Below are 17,183 nucleotides of genomic sequence, written 5' to 3'. Positions count from 1 at the left end.
TATATATATATAAAATTAAGTTATTTTTTGTTAAAGTCAGAGGTGTTCATAAAGTGGTTTTGTGCAGAATCTCAAGATGCAAAAAAAAAAAGTAATTTCACCACATGGGAAATTTCAGACTGTGGCTAAAATAAATGTAATAAAAATGTAATATTTTTATTTTAAGATTTAAAAGCTGTGCTCATGCATATTCAGTCTGCATTTAGGTTCCCAGTCGTTAGTGTCATCGAAACGAGTGTGTCACTCTTCAGTATTGCCAACTCTGCTACAGACAAAAGCCATACATCAAGAAGTTCGTGCACATTCTCAGTCATCCAGGTCATAGTAAGCTGAAAAAACTTAGAAAAATCAACTGCACTAGATTTTTAGGTTGAATACATTTCACCTCTCATCCAAGAGGCTTCATCAGTTCTGACTGACTGGTGTTGAGATATTAATATATTTAATACTGAGTACAAAACGGGTTCTTTCCTGTTTATTGGAGTAGTAGGCTACACACTTCTTTTGTCATTTGAGGGCAGTCTAAAAGAGCTTTAACACTGTCAAAGGATTTGTGGGTTTTTTTGGGGTTTTTTTTTTTTTTCTGTGGCACTGTTTTGTGTTAAGCTGTCTCCGAAAGTCAGCTTAGTTGGGTGGAACATACTGTTAGCTAGCTAAATATCAAAGCACAACATTACAAATATTGGTGCTCCTGCCAATATGTGCCAGTTTACAGCCTAAGCTAGTGCTCAGTTATACCATCATTGGGAGCCATCATTGCATGTATAATACAGTATGTCCAGTGTTGTGTTTAGTGGGAAACCATGTGTGCCTTTAGCAGGCAGGTTGGCACTGCTAACTGCCAACCTGCGCTGTTTGAATGCTCTGTTGACCCTGATTGCTTCCCCTTGTGTTTGGCTGTTATCAGGCAGCACCAGCTTGGTGCTAGCTGGCCCAGTGTCACACTCCTCTGTCTCTGTTGCTAACAGTACACCAGGCATCTGCAGCTACAGTGCCAAAGAATAAACATTGTTATACAACACACATCAGTTCTCGGCAGATATAGTTAGTGTTCATTATACTCAGAACAGAAATGCATGCCCTGTTGCACATTTTCAGAGGTGTTTGCATATCTTTTGTTCAACACTGTGTAGTGTTGTCATCTTACAGTTGTAGTGTTTCGTTTAGCTCTTTGTGCTTGGTGTGTGACCAGGGTTGAACTGCTCTTTGTCATATATTCTGCTACATTTATTGGATTTGTTTGACTTGCCTGTCAGAAAGGACCAGTTAGATTTGTGGAATATTGCAAAGCTAAGTTACCTTGCACGGAATTGTGTCTGCCATGTGTATTCATTTAGAAATGCCATCTAAATGTCAGAGTTGGTCATTGTTAATTCTCAGATGAACTCGTATTCATTCAGACATAAACACAGCTGTCTGTAATTAAGTTATTTACATTGGTGCGTCTCATTTACCGAACAATAACATCTGGTCCCAAAATTCCAGTTCAAGAAGCAGATTTATATGTGTGACGCTAAAACACTACACACAGCTGTTTTGTAATACTCACACAGGATTTTGCAGCTTTTGAAAGTTAACCAAGCTGCACTATTTTATATTTGGTCATAAAGATCTCAAAGTAAACAGCAGAAATACAATGTTCATGTGGCAAAGCACACTACCAGGAGTGGGCGCTTGCATGTAGCCTATGTGATAAGCCAAAGCAGCGCCTTGCCAGATAGCGACGTTGCAGGAAAAGCTGCACCATGTTGTTTGAATGTCCCTCTAGCCCTGTCACCACACTTCCTGGAATCGAATGAGAAGGGCTGCAGTTTTTTTTTTTCTCCATGCATATTGAAAAGTCTGTATGATTACAGCTTTGTTATGCTTGTGCCTTTTGGTCAAGAAGAAGCCTCATTTAAACATGATTTAACAAATTGGCTGTTGCAATTTGAGACGCGTAGAAATCCCATTTAGGATACAGCAGCGCAGCAGCATCTTTAGCTTTGAGCCTTGATTAGATTTTCCTAATGAACTCTTCTAATCTGTATTCTTACATTAAAGTCGCAGCTACCAACAGCCAGTGTGTTTTTTACAGCCCTCATACTGTAAAGCTATGCTGAATGTGGTTTAGCATTACATGTAAAGATGGTGTAGTATTGCTTATTGCACCTGTTCCTTTATCAGCTGCAGTTAAAGCAGTACCAGGGACTTGCTTATTACAGGAAGTCAGTGTTGTTGTTCTCAGAATCTTTATCTAATAATTTGCTTGGAGAAAGAACACACACGACAGGTGTTATGGTCGAAGATAGGATTTAAATCATTAATCAGTCCACCCAGTCCATTACTACTGTGTGGAAAATACACAGTAGCCTCAGCTGACTGTCACCCTCCCTCTTCACCACAAACCTCCACACCAATGGTCCTGCACTTGAACTTCTGAATGAGAATAAGTCTGAACTCGAGGCAGTTTGAATGGCCTATTTGTATAAGTGATAGCCCCTTTTTAAATACGAAAAGGGGTGTGTAGGAGTCGTGTGAGTATTTGCAGCTGAAGTGGGAAGGCTGCTTAAAAAAAATAATAATAGGGTTTTTACTTCCTCTTTTTAACTAACTATAGTTCAAAAAAGAACAGACAGGATCAGTAGATTATTTCCTCCAGTACTGGAAACTGAGAAGTGCAGTTTATTACATTTGTATTGACTGAGCGCATTGAGATGATAACTCTTGTTTGTTTTGTTTTTTTTTATGGCATTTTCACAGCTGCCATTTTCAAGAACTACTAGTAAAGCTTTATTACTACCTTAGCAGTGCCCTCATACAAAGTTGGGGCAGCCATGGGAGACAGATTAAAAACAATGGCCAAGAGGTTTGACATGTCTTGACTTTCTGTTCACAGTATGGGTTCCATTGCTCTAGTTTGTTACGCAGGCTGTCTAAATTTTTATTTTCTAAACAGCCCTGTTGACATTTACTTCCTCACATTTCACAGAGCTCCTTCCAGAGCCACTGACGACATTAAGCAACAGTCACTGAAACGGTGACTCCTTATGCGTTAAATCGGTAAAATGCCATTTTAAGAAAAGCTTAGCATTGCCATGTTGTGTTTTGGAATGCCACTGCATTCTGTAGACCCTCCCACCTCGACTTTTAACTTTTGTTTTTCACTCAGCTGTTATTAGAAATTAAACTCTTCCACTGCAGTATGTCTGAAAATGTACTTTTTTTTATGTCAGCAGTTCATGTCTCTTTTTCCCAATGACTTTGCTTTACTGTCTTTATTTTGCTAAATCAGCAAATCAAATAATGTTTCTGTTACTGTGCCAGTAGTGCTCATCTATATAAGTTCTCATCTGTCATCCTTGGAGTGGTTAGTCTTTAAAAAAAAACTTGTAATTCCTATAGAATCATTTCTGGTTTCCCTGTGTTGTGCACCTTTAGACTTTGACTGGAACTACTTCTGGTCATGGAGTCACTTTGTGGACTATGTGCAGTGCGTGGTGGCCTTCACGCTGGTGGCGGTCTATATCACCTACCTCCTCCTGGACTCTGTGATGTTTGTGGAGACCCTCGGCTTCCTGGCCGTCTTCACTGAAGCAATGCTGGGCACACCGCAGCTCTATTGCAATTACCAGAACAAGTCCACTGAGGGCATGAGGTACAAATTTAATATTTTACTTCCTAGGTTATTATGTTTGCATTCAGAGAATTCTGTTTGTTTTGGCCTTTACCTTAAGGAACCCCAACAGAAGCAGGTGTAAGAGCTTTGCGTCCGGGCATGGAGACACACCATAGGCAACGGAAGTTTCAAGAAGCTCTGGTCTACTCGGATATTAAAAAAAAAGTTACAAAAGCATTGAGATATTTTGCCAATTTCACCTTTAGTTTGCATCATCGGAACAAATGCAGCCCTGGGGTATTGCAGTGCAAAGTAATGCGTAACCGTTTTTTTTCTTTCATATGTATCAAAGGTGACCTTCCAGAGCTTACTCAGAAATGTGTTTGATTACTGGCTCCTCAGACTGAGACAAAGTCACACACTATATAGATCAGGCTTCGTCAGCTGCTACGTTAGTGTGTGTCACTGTGTGTTTCATATACCCACATACATTCAGATAGTTTTTATTATATTACTATTATGTTACTATTCAACACTATTGAACTCTAAAAAACCTTTGTATATACATTGCTGAGATAGTAAGTGCTGTCTAAGCTGCCTAGCGTTTCTATAAATGTTAGATGAAATCAGATTATGGGTATTGACTAATCAATTGGAGCTACTAATACAAGTCCACCTCTTTAATATAAAGCCATCGAGAGACTCATGGTGATTGTCAAACTAACCTCAGGTCCCTTTTTTGACCAGCACACATTAGTTGATTCTCTTAATAGTCAGCTCAGTATTTGAATATGTGGGCTTTGCTTTATGATTTGGTACAACAGCCTTTTTTTTTTTTTTTACATCTGATCAAGATGTATCGGCGCAAGTGGTGTTTGGGTGTGTCCACGTTCATTTTGGTAATTTGACAATAAAGAAAGTAGCAAAAGGTCTGTACTTGATCTCCTCATTAAAGCAGGAGTGTGTTTTGGGTATAACATGTAATTATCCAATCGGTGTGTAGCCTCACAGACGTGAGTTTGAACGTTTGGTGGATTGCTAGCATACTGGTGGACTTGCCAGGTCAGACTTCAGTAAGATTTCCCACTGAGGTAATGGATCTGCTCATGCGTGAGATGAAGGCGCACGATCACTAATCAAATGGTATTTATTATAAATAATTTAACACCCGGTGAACACAATGTCCCCTTTTTATTTTTTAAGTTTTACATGTCCTGCTCGGCATGTTCCAGGGTATAACAAGCACAGTGCACAAGCATTGTGCACGCACCTGGACAGGAGCGCATCACAACACAGTCAAAGCACCCATTAACTAGCAATGATGATTTCATTGTTGACCACAGACCTGTTATTTGCTAGTTAGTGGCGCAGCCACTTTGTGTAGTCTCTTATTACCAACATGCTAAATATTTACCTGGACACACCCCATTTTCATCCAGACACACCTGCCGGCACGAAGTCGACAGGCTGCTGCTCGGTAAAAAGGCAACATGATGCGCATGTCATGAAAATGGTAATTGTGCAGGAAGGACACAGATGTGCTACCCACGCTGCACACCATGCATTTGTTACAAGATAGGGCCCTTAGTAACTCAGTTAAAACACTTTTCACTTGGAGACAAAAATTAAATATACTGTATATAATGTATGTAGGCTATATGAGGGGAAGAGTCACCAATCAAAGGACACCAGCAACACTTTGCCTGATGCCCGTGTGTACAGTGTGTGAGATTTTGTTTTCTTTCCAAGTCTGTTTCAGCCCAAAATCAGTGTAAGTGTAAACACACTTTGAATGCAGAAAGGTTATGTGTTGTCCTTGTGTTCCTCAGCTATTTAGGCCTTTATTCAGAATCAGAAATCAAAACAAAGCTTGGTGCATTCTTGATTAATGATTATCCTGATTAGTGCCATTTTATTAGTGCCACTTCATCAAATGCAGCTCAGAGAGTGTGCTGTGTTGTAACACACACTTGTGAGTAATGTCTTGAGAGTATATTGTTTCACATTTGATCATCAGCAGTGACTTGTGCTTATTAACTATTTCTGGCGCCTGTTGAATAGGAAGAAAGAACAGAGCTCTTGACATCCATTATGCTAACCACACAACTCAGCCCAGGACATTTCTCAGCATGGTAGTGAGGTATTCTGTCTTGTTGCATCTAATGCTAATGTATCACTTTAGTCAACAGTATTGATTTGCATCAAGTCTTTGTGCTGTAGAGCCTTTGACATACAGTGAAATTGATGTTTCAAAATCAGCGCTACTAGCTTTCTGAGCTGTAGCCAGTAAAGGAAACTGCTCTTCCAAATATTGTTCTGTAGCACTATAGTTAATGTAAAGCAATGAGACAAAAAAGGCAAACAAAATTACATCACACATTACTATGAATAAAAACGATTCAGGCTAAAGAAAGAGGAATGTTGTAGAAAAAAGTAATTGAGAAGATTAAACTGATTATGTATTGGAAGAATTGAAAGATTGAGATTTTGCACAGAACACACTTGCCTGATAAAAAGGCTTTCTCACACTGTGCGTCCTGCCTTGCAGTGGCCCCCCCAACCCCCCCACCTCCACCGGTAGCTTTCTGCAGCAGACAGATAACAGAGCTCCAGCAGGGCTGCCTGTCCACTTAACCGACCATGGCAACTCCCACACTGGGCCTTTTGGTATCCTCCCTGTCCAAGGCCTTATTTTGTTGTTCCTTCTACCCATCCAATACTTTATTTACCGCCATCATTGTCTACCAGTTTGTCCACAGAAGGAGTTCACCACCCCTACACTGTTACTTGTCAAGTTTGTTTTGTGATGAGCTAGTCTTTTTGGTGGTCTGGACCTTTCACATTGTCTTTAGTCAGCTCTTTTCTATGCTTTCCCACAACATATTTCAGAAAACCCCCCAGACAAAAGTTGTAAACATTCAGTCAAGGTGCTGGATATGTGTAAATACTGTATATTGTGGGGGAAATTAAACCTAATGGTTCTGAGAGAACAAGTATGGTAAAACTACTGGGCCTGTTTTATCTGCGATAGTGGAAGCCTATTTAAAACTGTATCTGCTAAATAGTTAAGCTTATAAGCACGTGTGGGTTTTATTGATGCACTTATCAGAGGATGCTGAATGTACAGAGCTGACTAAGAGAAGATACTGTAAGTGGTGTAAGTGGGGTTTATGGCCTCGAGGGTCTGGCATGACAAACACAAACATAGAACCTTTGACCACTAAATACCATTTTGAGTTGTGTGTTTTCTTTAAGTAACCAAGCTAGAAGGTGGTGGCTCCTGCTCTTATTATGTGAAAAAATATAAATGCATGAAGTTTGGAGAGGCTTGTGAGAGAACGCTGAGGTCTTATCTTCATGCCGAACTGAGATCATTCATCAAAACAGAGCATTTTAAAATACTCAACATTTCTTGTTGCTGCAATGCATTCTGGTCTATTTTTCGTATGCGCCACCACCATGATGGAATTCTTCCTTGATGATTGTCGAAGTCTGTTGTAATAAAATCACTTTCACTTTATTCTGAAGGTCTGACCAAACAAACAAAACCTTTTTTTTATGTATCAGTTTAAAATTCAGTGATAGTCATATACAGCATTGGTATCTTTTGATAAACACAGTAATATAGTAATACCTTGTGTAATTTTCTTTTCTTTTTGTGCAATGTGAGATTTAGAATTGAGCCACATTCATTCTATAATACTGTAATACCCAGTCAGTATGAAACATTAAGTTTCATGTCAGTTCTACTTGTCAGTCCTTTTGTCTTACCCTGCAACATATTCTTTCAGCCATCAGCCAGAGCAGATAAAGCTGCCACAGAAAGCAGAGGACGATGTCATTTCCAGTTCTCTTTATTGTTTGTGTCCTCTCCTCCCTCTGTACTCAACCTGTTGAGTCTGGCAAGCTGTTGCTAGGTTACTTTACCTCATCACTTCATTCAAGGATGTGCATCCATGCATTCACGGAGAGGAAGCAGTATTGTATAAAGTGAGGATGTTTTGCTTTAAAAGCACATTTTTATGGTTAGAGCTTACATACGGGGATAAGACTGAGTTAGATTTTGAGTTTGTGGCTATGTTTAGTTACATAGAAGTGAGAGATGATTGAAAGATAGGGGCATTTTGAAGAGTCAAAAACACTCAGTAGGAATGAAGCAGATTGCTCTTTCTGGATAAAAAAAAATAAATCCTATGCAGCACGTCATGTTGGCAAACATTATGCCCACTTCCTCCCAATTAATGACCCTTCTCGGATGCCCCACAGGAGATACATTTCAATGTCAGACTACTTCCCAGTGTTTGCATATTCAGGGTCACAGGAAGAAGTTTCAGCACCTTATTCATCCAGGGGATGGAGTCAGGACAAGGTAAAAGTTGCCAGTATGAATCATATTAGATGTCCTCGGTGTGTATACACACCAGACCAGCACCATGACACACTGGCAGACAGGCTGTAGCAGAGGAGTTTCTGGTAATGAAATATGGATGGAGTTGAGAGGGAGGGTGAGAAAACTTGCGTTGGAGGCGTTTGTCCCATGAGGACGATGTTGAAGGAATCTGGCATTTATCCGATTCTGTTAACCTCACTGATGCTGTTACACCAGTAACTACCCTGTTACTATAATGGGTCCTTTGGGGTTTGTATTAATGCCGCCCTCACATTGTGAATATGATGATAGTGCTAGTCTGTGTGGTATCCAACTATATTTCACATTATACAACTCTGTACAAGTGTTCTCCTTTCCAAATGTTACACTACCCTCTGTTTCCAGTATCTGTCTCGACTTCCATCACGGCTAGTTTTGTGCTATGGTCATTCAGAGACAACACATTGTTTGCCAGGTCTACAGCCTGCCAGGCTGTTGCTCCTACATCGTTCTGTGTACAGTGGCACAACTAATTAGAACAAGTTGAACATGTCTGCTGACAAAATGTGAGGCGACTTAGGGTGTAATTGATTGATCCATCCACATTTAGGGGACAAACCTAAAAATTCTTATGAATTTTCAAAACAATTGGTCCTTGATTTCAGAAAGAAGTGGACAAAACCAGGCTTTTCATTTCTAGTCAGATACTGCTGATGCCATCTAAAATGGAAACTGTCCCTAGCAGATTTTATCAGCTCTACCTAACTAGCTAAATAATGTTTTCTCTGTTGTTTGTACTGTGCTGAAAAACTGTAATGTTATCAGGCAAAAAGCAATAGAGGTTAGACTTTTCAACCCATGTTCCCAAATCTAATAAAGAATGGGGGAAAAGCCACTAACCTTAGCCTAAACTCTGAATAGCTTTTTTCCAACATAACATACATGTATTTAGTTAGCAATAGCTAACTCTTTGAAGTAATGCTCTATTGCTACTGTAGCCTGAAACATAGTTAGCCAGATGTGCTAACATTTGCAGTTTCCATTAGTGTAGACAAAGGCACTGTTTAATCCGTTCCTTATGTTTTCGCTCTTTTGTTGGTATTTTGAAAAGGCTGTAAAAACAGACGCCACTCTAATTTACAGGCCCCTGCACTCTGCATTAGCATGTAGAGAAATCTAAAGATTGACAAGACATTCACAGTTTGGGTGAGAGATTTAGTGAACGCTCAGACATTTAACACCTTGCTCCACTGCCATTCTTCATTCGTCTCTAATTATCAACCAAACAACGCGTAGCCTAATGCAGTGGCCGGCACCTCACTTTACAGCTCATCCAGCCTTTGAAAAAACTCTGAGAAGAGCATTTAAAAAGGATAAGTGACATGATTCAGTGAATTGAAAACTAAGATATCCAACAATTATAAATAAGTGAATTAAATAAAATGCAGCGGGGCTCAGAGAGGCTGCCAGTCTTGTTGGGCAAAATGCTTATTTGCTTACCATAATTATTATGTCTCCAAGCTTTTAATTTACAAACGTGAAACAAAACTGTCTCTAATGCCAGCTGTGTTATTATGGCCTACCTTTAATTTCTACTATTTGTAGAGTGGGAGCTGTTTATTTGTTTTTCTTTTCCATAATTTATAGCTTTGCTTGAATTCCTGAACTAGTTGAACCTGGATTTGGAACCAAGACCATCTCAGCCATAGTATAAAAACCCTATGAAGATGGATATATTATGGGGAACATCAGCCCTGATGAAAGGCTTGTGTATGTATGTTTGTCCGTGCAATGCAGGGAGATGAGGCTTTTGCATTAATAGTTTTAGGCTGCTGCTATTATTAGATGATCCCAAGCCTGCAGAGCTAGAGGTACATACTGATACTGACCAGTCTGCCATAAAACAAACTAAATGTAACAACACAGACAGAAAACACACACATGCTCACACACAGACAAACACAAAACAGGGAGTTGGGACATCCACAATGCCAGCTGCATCCTTATAAGGCCTGTGGTCTTGAGTTGCACAGTAGTATGCTAGGTAACAGTGCCAATGCCTTGTTTAGCCGGCAGGCTGCTGTCCACATACTCAGCCACATATATCTGTACTGATGGTGCCGGGCTGTCACCCCTGTGGTTGGGTGCATGGCGCTGTTGGGTACAGCAGGGCTGTAGAACAGAACTGCGTCAGCTCCTTGCAGCTGGAGAACATTTGAATCATCTGTCCACCCTCCATCTGTTGGCATCACTCAGGGATCGGCTTTCTCTTTCTTGCATTAGATGAAAACGAATTGGTTTGTTTTTATTCCAGGCTGAGACTCCTGGTTAGATTTAGTGATAGTTGAAATCTTTGTGAGGGAATGGCTTTGCTTTTTGTGTGCCATGTATTTTTCTTACAAAACAACTTGTACATAATTCTGTTTCTCTGAAACAGACAAAAAGAATTATGAAGAACTGCTGAATGAATTTCAAACTAGTGTTGTCACCTACTCTCATGAAACGGTTCACTCACAAAAACAAAAGGGAAAAATGAAGTTACTTTCTATAAGAAACTCAAACCAAGTTCAATTTAAGTGCTTCATCCACAACATAATCATACCTATACAGCCCTAGACACTCCGTATTTGAAGAAAATTGAATGATGAGTTTGAGCAAAGGCACAGCAAGAGTTTAAAACCTCAGGCTTCACAGTTTTGTTTCTGTAATTTCTCCTTAAAGCATGGTTTCACAGTTTTTTAGTTTGTCTCAAACAGATACTCATGTCTGTTTGTACTTTGAAAGAATTATTTCTTTGTGTGTTTTCAATATGTACATAAAAACCATAGTGGAAATACTATTTGACAAAGTCCAAGTGGGCTTCAGTCTTTGACTCACAGTGTCTTCTGTCCTGCCACTCTACCATACAGACCTGATTGATGGAGAGCTGCTGAGATGGTCGGCCTTCTAGCAGATTTTCCCATCTCTGCAGAGGACGTCTGCAAGTCTGTTATGTACATTGACCGGTTAATTACTCAGTTTGGCCACTCAGCCAACTCTAGGAAGAGTCCTGGTAGTTTCACACTTCTTGCATTATCATCATTATAACATTATCGATTCCACAGTCCTCGTAGTCTACAGAGAGTTCCTTAGACTTCATGTCTTGAATTTTGTCCTGACTCACAGTGTGAACTGTGGCACCTCATCCATAGGTGTCTGCCTTTGTAAACTGTTTTCAGTCAGTTCAGTTTGCCAGAGGTGGACTCTAGTCAAGTTCTACACACATCTTAAGGAAAATGAAAACAGGCTGTACCTGTCCATAATTTGAGGTGCCATAGCAAATGGTTGGATTTTTAATACATTTTCAAAGATTTCTAAACACTTATTGTTACTTTATCATTATGAGTGAAAGTCACTTTCAGCTTTTCCCGTTTAGGAGTCGCCACAGCAAATCGTCACACTGACGACTCGCATGTTGACATTGGGCACGTGTTTTACGCCGAATGCCCTTCCTGACGCAACCCTGATTTAAACCCGGGCCGCAGCGGCGAGAGCGCTGCACCTTAACCACTAGCCTACCAGGGACAGCTTACTTTGTCATTATGAGTAAGTGTAGAATAATGGGGGGGAAACATAGTTTTATGCATTTAAATTAAACCTTTTAGTGTATGAATATTTTCTGAAGCAACTTGACACAAAGCATGTGACTTAAACATCCACTGAAGAGACGACATCATCAAATCTATGTGGCGCAGTGATGAGACTGTAGCCTTCAGGTTTATACATGAAACCAAAATAAATGCCATATTATTATCACATTTTTCATATCATCGTTCACGATAATGACCCTCGAGTGGAGAATTGGCACCATCAGCTGTTTAGCTCAGTGAACCAACTTTATGGAAATTTGTCTAAAATTAAAAGATGGAAACTGTACTCCAGAGAGGTCTCCTCATAAAGCAATTTTCTTGTAAGAGATTGGGGACAACATCCACACTCCCTATTGTGTAGAAATGCTTTCTTGAGTCCAGTTAAGTTAATATGAGACTTCAGCAGTTTGCAGTAGATGAACCTAGTGGGTACGTAGTGTTTCCAGTACAAAAGTACCTCTTTGTGTTAATTCTGCTGTGGCTCAGCATGGAAGCACAAAAATGGAATTTGGTGCTAAAGGAGTGAAATTTATCCTTTTGATTTATTTATTTGTTAGTTTGTTTTCATTGCTGTTTTACAGAGTAGTTTACATGTTGACGTGAGCACAGCTGAATCTTAAAAAGCCTAAAAGCTGTACAGGGATAATATGATAAAGAGAACTGATAGCTCTACACTGCAGGCCTTACTGACCCTACTGAGTAAGATTAGGTGACTACATGTGAAGAAGCAACTCATTATAAAATAAAATCTTTATAGAGCCAAATAGCTTTGGCATTCTCAAATGTAGGTTCTGGCCCAAAATCGACTGCTACTCCAGGATGGCTCAGTGGCTACTGTGTCACTTTGTCCAACTTACCAACAACTACAGCTATATGTTCTTCCAGTTAGATACGAAATGTTTACATTGAGTATCTGCCAGGTGTATTTGTTGCTTAACTACTTCAGTGAACCTAAATGTACACTCACAGTATGTTTTGTCTTGCTAAGATTAAACTCATGATACAGTTCTGTTTTATATGATGGAAACTGGGAAGCATTTAAATTTAGTTTTGTAAAAATATCATGGCATACTTCATATGTCATGTCATTGACATATGACAGAGGATTGGCAGATAGATGAATATTTGCCTGCTAAAACTGTTACATGTGTGCTGTGTCTGAATTGGTGAACTATATAATTTGAGTGTGTCAATTCACTGTATTAAGTTTTCCTCAAAATTCCACACTGAAATAAAAATATGTTTGGAAATACAAAGTCAGTGTTGCTGTACAATACATGTGCAGCCTTCTGTAGACATTGCCTGGTCCAGTGCAGCCCCACTTCACCACCACTGTCATTTCAACCTGTAGCTCAGTGTGCTTTCTCTCATCTTAGTTCTGTATATATCTTGGAGAAGGTGACAAATAAGTAGTCACACATGTTCTCACCCTTTTCCCCTGCCCTCCTTCTTATTAGGGGGCCAGTGGAGGAATTGATCAAACCGCAAATCCAGCCTCTCGCATCTTTACCTTTACAGGTACACATTTTCATAACTCAGGCAGTAGCTGGGGAAGGAGAGCAAGGAGGATGGGGGTGGGAAGGTCTCTTTCCACAAGGCTAACAAGCTCCTTACTGAAAAAGATGAGTGTGAGGACGGAAGGGCGGAGGCAAATGCAAACACGCATAGGAAGGTGATGGCAGAAGGAGCTGGTGCGAAGATGAATGGTCAGGGAGAAAGTGAGAAGTGCAGAAGAGAGTGGGCCTCTGAAAAAAGAAGTAAGTGAAAATGGAAGCCAGAAGGTACACGTGAAGAGGCTACAGGGAAGGAGATGGGTAAACGTAAGACTGGAGTATAAGAAAAATACAGTAGCAAGCTTTGCACAAATCGGCCTTATAAATGAAAAGGGCTCATTTGAAGCTGGAGGCATGAAAATTCAAGAGGAGTTTTGGCTGCAAAACATCGCCCTGATGAGGCTAAAAGACAACAGGAAGTTAAGTTTAGACAAAGCAGCGATTACCGTGGCTGGAAGGTGAAGCCAGTGTTGATGTGATATGAAATGCAGTTTCACTAATGGCAACTAATTCCCACTTAAAAAGCATCAGCTTCCCTCTCAAATAGTACAGTAAATGTTTTTCCCATGAGTAAATAAGGATCTCAGTGGTTGAATTCTGGTGTTCTACATAATACATGTGCTGGTGGTCAGTTTGAAAATGAAGATTTTAGGGATTATTAAAGGATTTGATGTCTGACGTTAACTTTGGCACCTGGTGCTGATGAAGTTATCTTTTTACAAGGATATATGGTAGCGCTAGTAAAATTTTATTCATTTGATATTAGTTCAGCTTTTATCAGTTGCATTTTAGCCTTGTTTTGTTCTTCATTTTCAGTATTTTGAAACTACAGCCTTAACCACCTTTGTTGTGTAGCGTTGCCAGTGGTTGTCATCTATTGGAAGGATAGTGGAAAACGTTTATTTGTTGACACTGTCAGTGTCCCTCGGGTCTGCAGAGCAACGAGTGGTTCAGATGCTGGATTGTCATACTTTAATTGTGTTCACTTGGTTTAGCATGAGAGGAGAAGCTACATTGTCAGATAACATTACACAGTAATAAGTCATTTAGATGCTGTCATTTTTAACTTCACATACTCAGGTTGGAAGATATAACAGCACATTGGACTGTAGTAGTAGTAGTATACTGTATACAGACCATGTTTATAATGGTCACTTAGAAAAATGTTATCTAAAGCAGATTTGTTACTCCTTAACAAATGTTATTCAGAGATTAATATTCTCTCGTAGAAATGTATAATGCAAGTGCTTAACAAAGGTAACACCCCAGAACACAAACACCCCAGAATGATTATTAGAATACTCTAAGGGTACTAATAGGATCTCTCTCAGCTCAAACATGAGGTCTAGGTTGTTAGCTGACTGAAACTGACACAGATTCAGTCATGATAAACTTACAAACGGCTACGTCCATCTTTACATACACAGCAGTGGTTACCTTCACCCTGGCTGGAGGGGGACGCACTAAATTAACTGTCATCACTCCTTTATGTCGAGAGGCCTATAGAAAGGCAGAAAGTCTGTCATGTCGCCATGTTACTGCTGGAGAGACCAAAGCTTTGGTCTGTGACATGTCTATTTACATGCATTCTGCATCAGAGGATTCACAGAAGTCGGTGTTAAATTTACAGACAACATTTGACCCTGTGATGCATTAGTGGTAGTGATCCTACTGTGAGATTACAGCTGCGATTGATCCTTCTTACAGTAGGGAACTATAATTGGAATATAGATGTGGTGAACTTCAGCCTCCAGTCAATGAAGAGCAAACGGCTGCTGAGGGAAAAACGCCATGCCAGACTATATGGCTGCAAAATCTTGTGCTTATAAGGTACGTTCTCTCAAATCACAAAGTAAATGATTACACACATCTTATACCACAATCCTGTGTATTAATCTGCTGCTCTAACAGCCTCAATGATATTTTGCAGTCTGGCTGCTGTGATTTCTCCCATTCAGCCCAATTCTGCACTGAACAATTTGTGCCTAATGTCAATGTGCCACTGCAGAAGGTAGTGTGGCCTATATGTTGCTGGGCAAAACGTAAGGGTTAATTAGTTGTTGTAGGTAGGTTACTCTAGGACATCTGAAGAGTCCTTTGTGTGTAGTTCCTGAGTGTAGTTGTATACTGTGACTTACATATAATTGTGTTTGAACCCCACAGCTTGGCTCTTTTCCTGTTGTTCTTCTACTGTTGTTAGGTTTTCTTTTCAGTCTTGTTAAGTTCACAGTGCCAGCGTAAAGGAACTCACGGGCACTTCTCACCAGCCACTTCTAGAACAATACCACTTATTTTACTGAACATCTCATCCCTCGGATCATCTTATGAGTGACCCCATGAACAGCCAGTCTGTACCGAACCTGCTCTTATGAGTGCTATAGTTAGAAATGTGCCACAGGATGTGCATGTGGTGAAGATTCAATATTTCAATTTCCCGTGGTTGCCATTGTGGTAAATTAGCTGTTTCCCTCTTGTCTGAACTGATATTGGATTTCTCTGACCCCTTTTTCTGCTGCCATTAAGAGAAGATAAACTAAGATAAGATAGATAATCCTTTATTGTCATTGTAACACGTACAATGACATTTTAGAGTGACCTTTGGGGAAAAGGCCACTTAAAAGTGTCTAAAATATTTATTTTAGACACTTTTTCATATGGGTGTTCAATCCGTATTATCTTATTAAATATTTAATATTGAACTCATACCGAATGGGGAAAACCCCCATCATTCTCCTCCTATTCACCCTCTCTTGTCTTACTCTTCCCCCCCAGTATTAAGATGGTTCTGATGTGGACCAGTGGCGACACCTTTAAAACGGGCTACTTCCTGCTCACTCAGGCTCCTGTGCAGTTCTGGACATGCGGCCTCCTGCAGGTCATCGTGGACTTTGCCATCCTCTTCCAAGTTTATTACTACAGCCGCTTCCCACAGAAACCTGTGTCCCACAACGTCAACCACACCACTAGTGCCAAAGCCCTCTGAGAGCAGCTGAAGGTTCGCTGAGAAGACTCCGTACACTACATACATGTGCCCCAAAGCACACCCTCCTGTATAAAGACACGTACACACCCATAAATACGAGACAAACATTATGAAGGAGGCACACAAACTCATCCTTTTTATTACCCTACTGACCTTTTGTCAATGCAGCTGTAGATCTGTCTTGAAATGCAAACAACTCAAAGAATATAACAGCTTGTGCATGTGGAGTATATTATGGATATACAGTATATATATGTATGTATGCTGAAATCTGTGCTCAAGAAAACATGGGCCAGCTCTTGTTTGCTGATGACTGTTGCATGGACCTTCTGTCTTAAACACACACACTCAAACATGGCTTGCTTCATCACCAGTAATAGTAATATATGACTCAAGCAAAAAATCTTAATAGACAATATTACTGAATGTACAAAATAATCTTTGTTATTTAGTTGTTTTTTCCAACAGAGTGGAGAAATGCTGGTCAGTCTACCACTTGCTGGACAAATGGTTGCCACATGCTGAAACAACATTAAGACACCAGAGGCAATCAAGCTTTACCAAAAGAAGACAAACTCTAGCGAGCTTTGTAAAAGACATGAGGGCACTTTTCTGTCTGAAGCCAGTATTGCTGGAAGCAAAGGTGTTGACTTGTAAGAGACATCATCTTTATTATGGCACGTATTTGACCTGCCAAAAGGCCATTGCCAAGATTTTTGTACTGGAGCTGCTGATGCCGTTTTGTCTATAGTTTTGATGAATTTTACACCACAAATTCTAAAAATCCCACAGGATTCAGTTTAAATCCCAGATCGCCATGTTCTTAAGGTGAATTCAGACTGAATACAAAAGAGAATTTCAGACCAGACGCAGGTACAGAGACAGTCACTGAAGCAAGTGAGCACAGATTTCCTCTGGGCAGGGCAAAGTGAAGCGAGGACGAGTTACCAGGAGTTGAAAATATGGAGATTTGTGCAAAACTTTGGCTTTTGCTGTGTTTATGAGCCCACTCCCTGAAGGTACAGGGACAAGAGAGGAAGAGAGAGAGAGA

General features: G+C 40.1%; 1 protein-coding gene across 3 annotated transcripts in view; it reads left to right on the top strand.

Moving 5' to 3' along the window:
• The window catches only part of slc66a2 (solute carrier family 66 member 2), a 27,457-nt gene extending 11,236 nt beyond the window's left edge, over positions 1–16,221 (top strand). For 2 of the 3 annotated variants that reach the window (XM_020624856.1, XM_020624857.1), the window contains 2 exons: positions 3,421–3,637; positions 15,922–16,221. In XM_020624856.1, the coding sequence (XP_020480512.1) occupies positions 3,421–3,637; positions 15,922–16,132 (428 nt within the window). In that variant the 3' untranslated portion in view covers positions 16,133–16,221. Of the gene's footprint in view, positions 1–3,420; positions 3,638–3,716; positions 4,460–15,921 lie in introns of those variants that run through there. The other variant, XM_020624858.1, reaches the window with a different exon arrangement.
• Positions 16,222–17,183: the final 962 nt, after the last annotated feature.

The sequence above is a fragment of the Monopterus albus genome, unplaced genomic scaffold, assembly GCF_001952655.1.
Source record: "Monopterus albus unplaced genomic scaffold, M_albus_1.0 scaffold340.1, whole genome shotgun sequence".
Classification (NCBI taxonomy): domain Eukaryota; kingdom Metazoa; phylum Chordata; class Actinopteri; order Synbranchiformes; family Synbranchidae; genus Monopterus; species Monopterus albus.
This window is presented reverse-complemented; position numbering and strand designations above follow the sequence as displayed.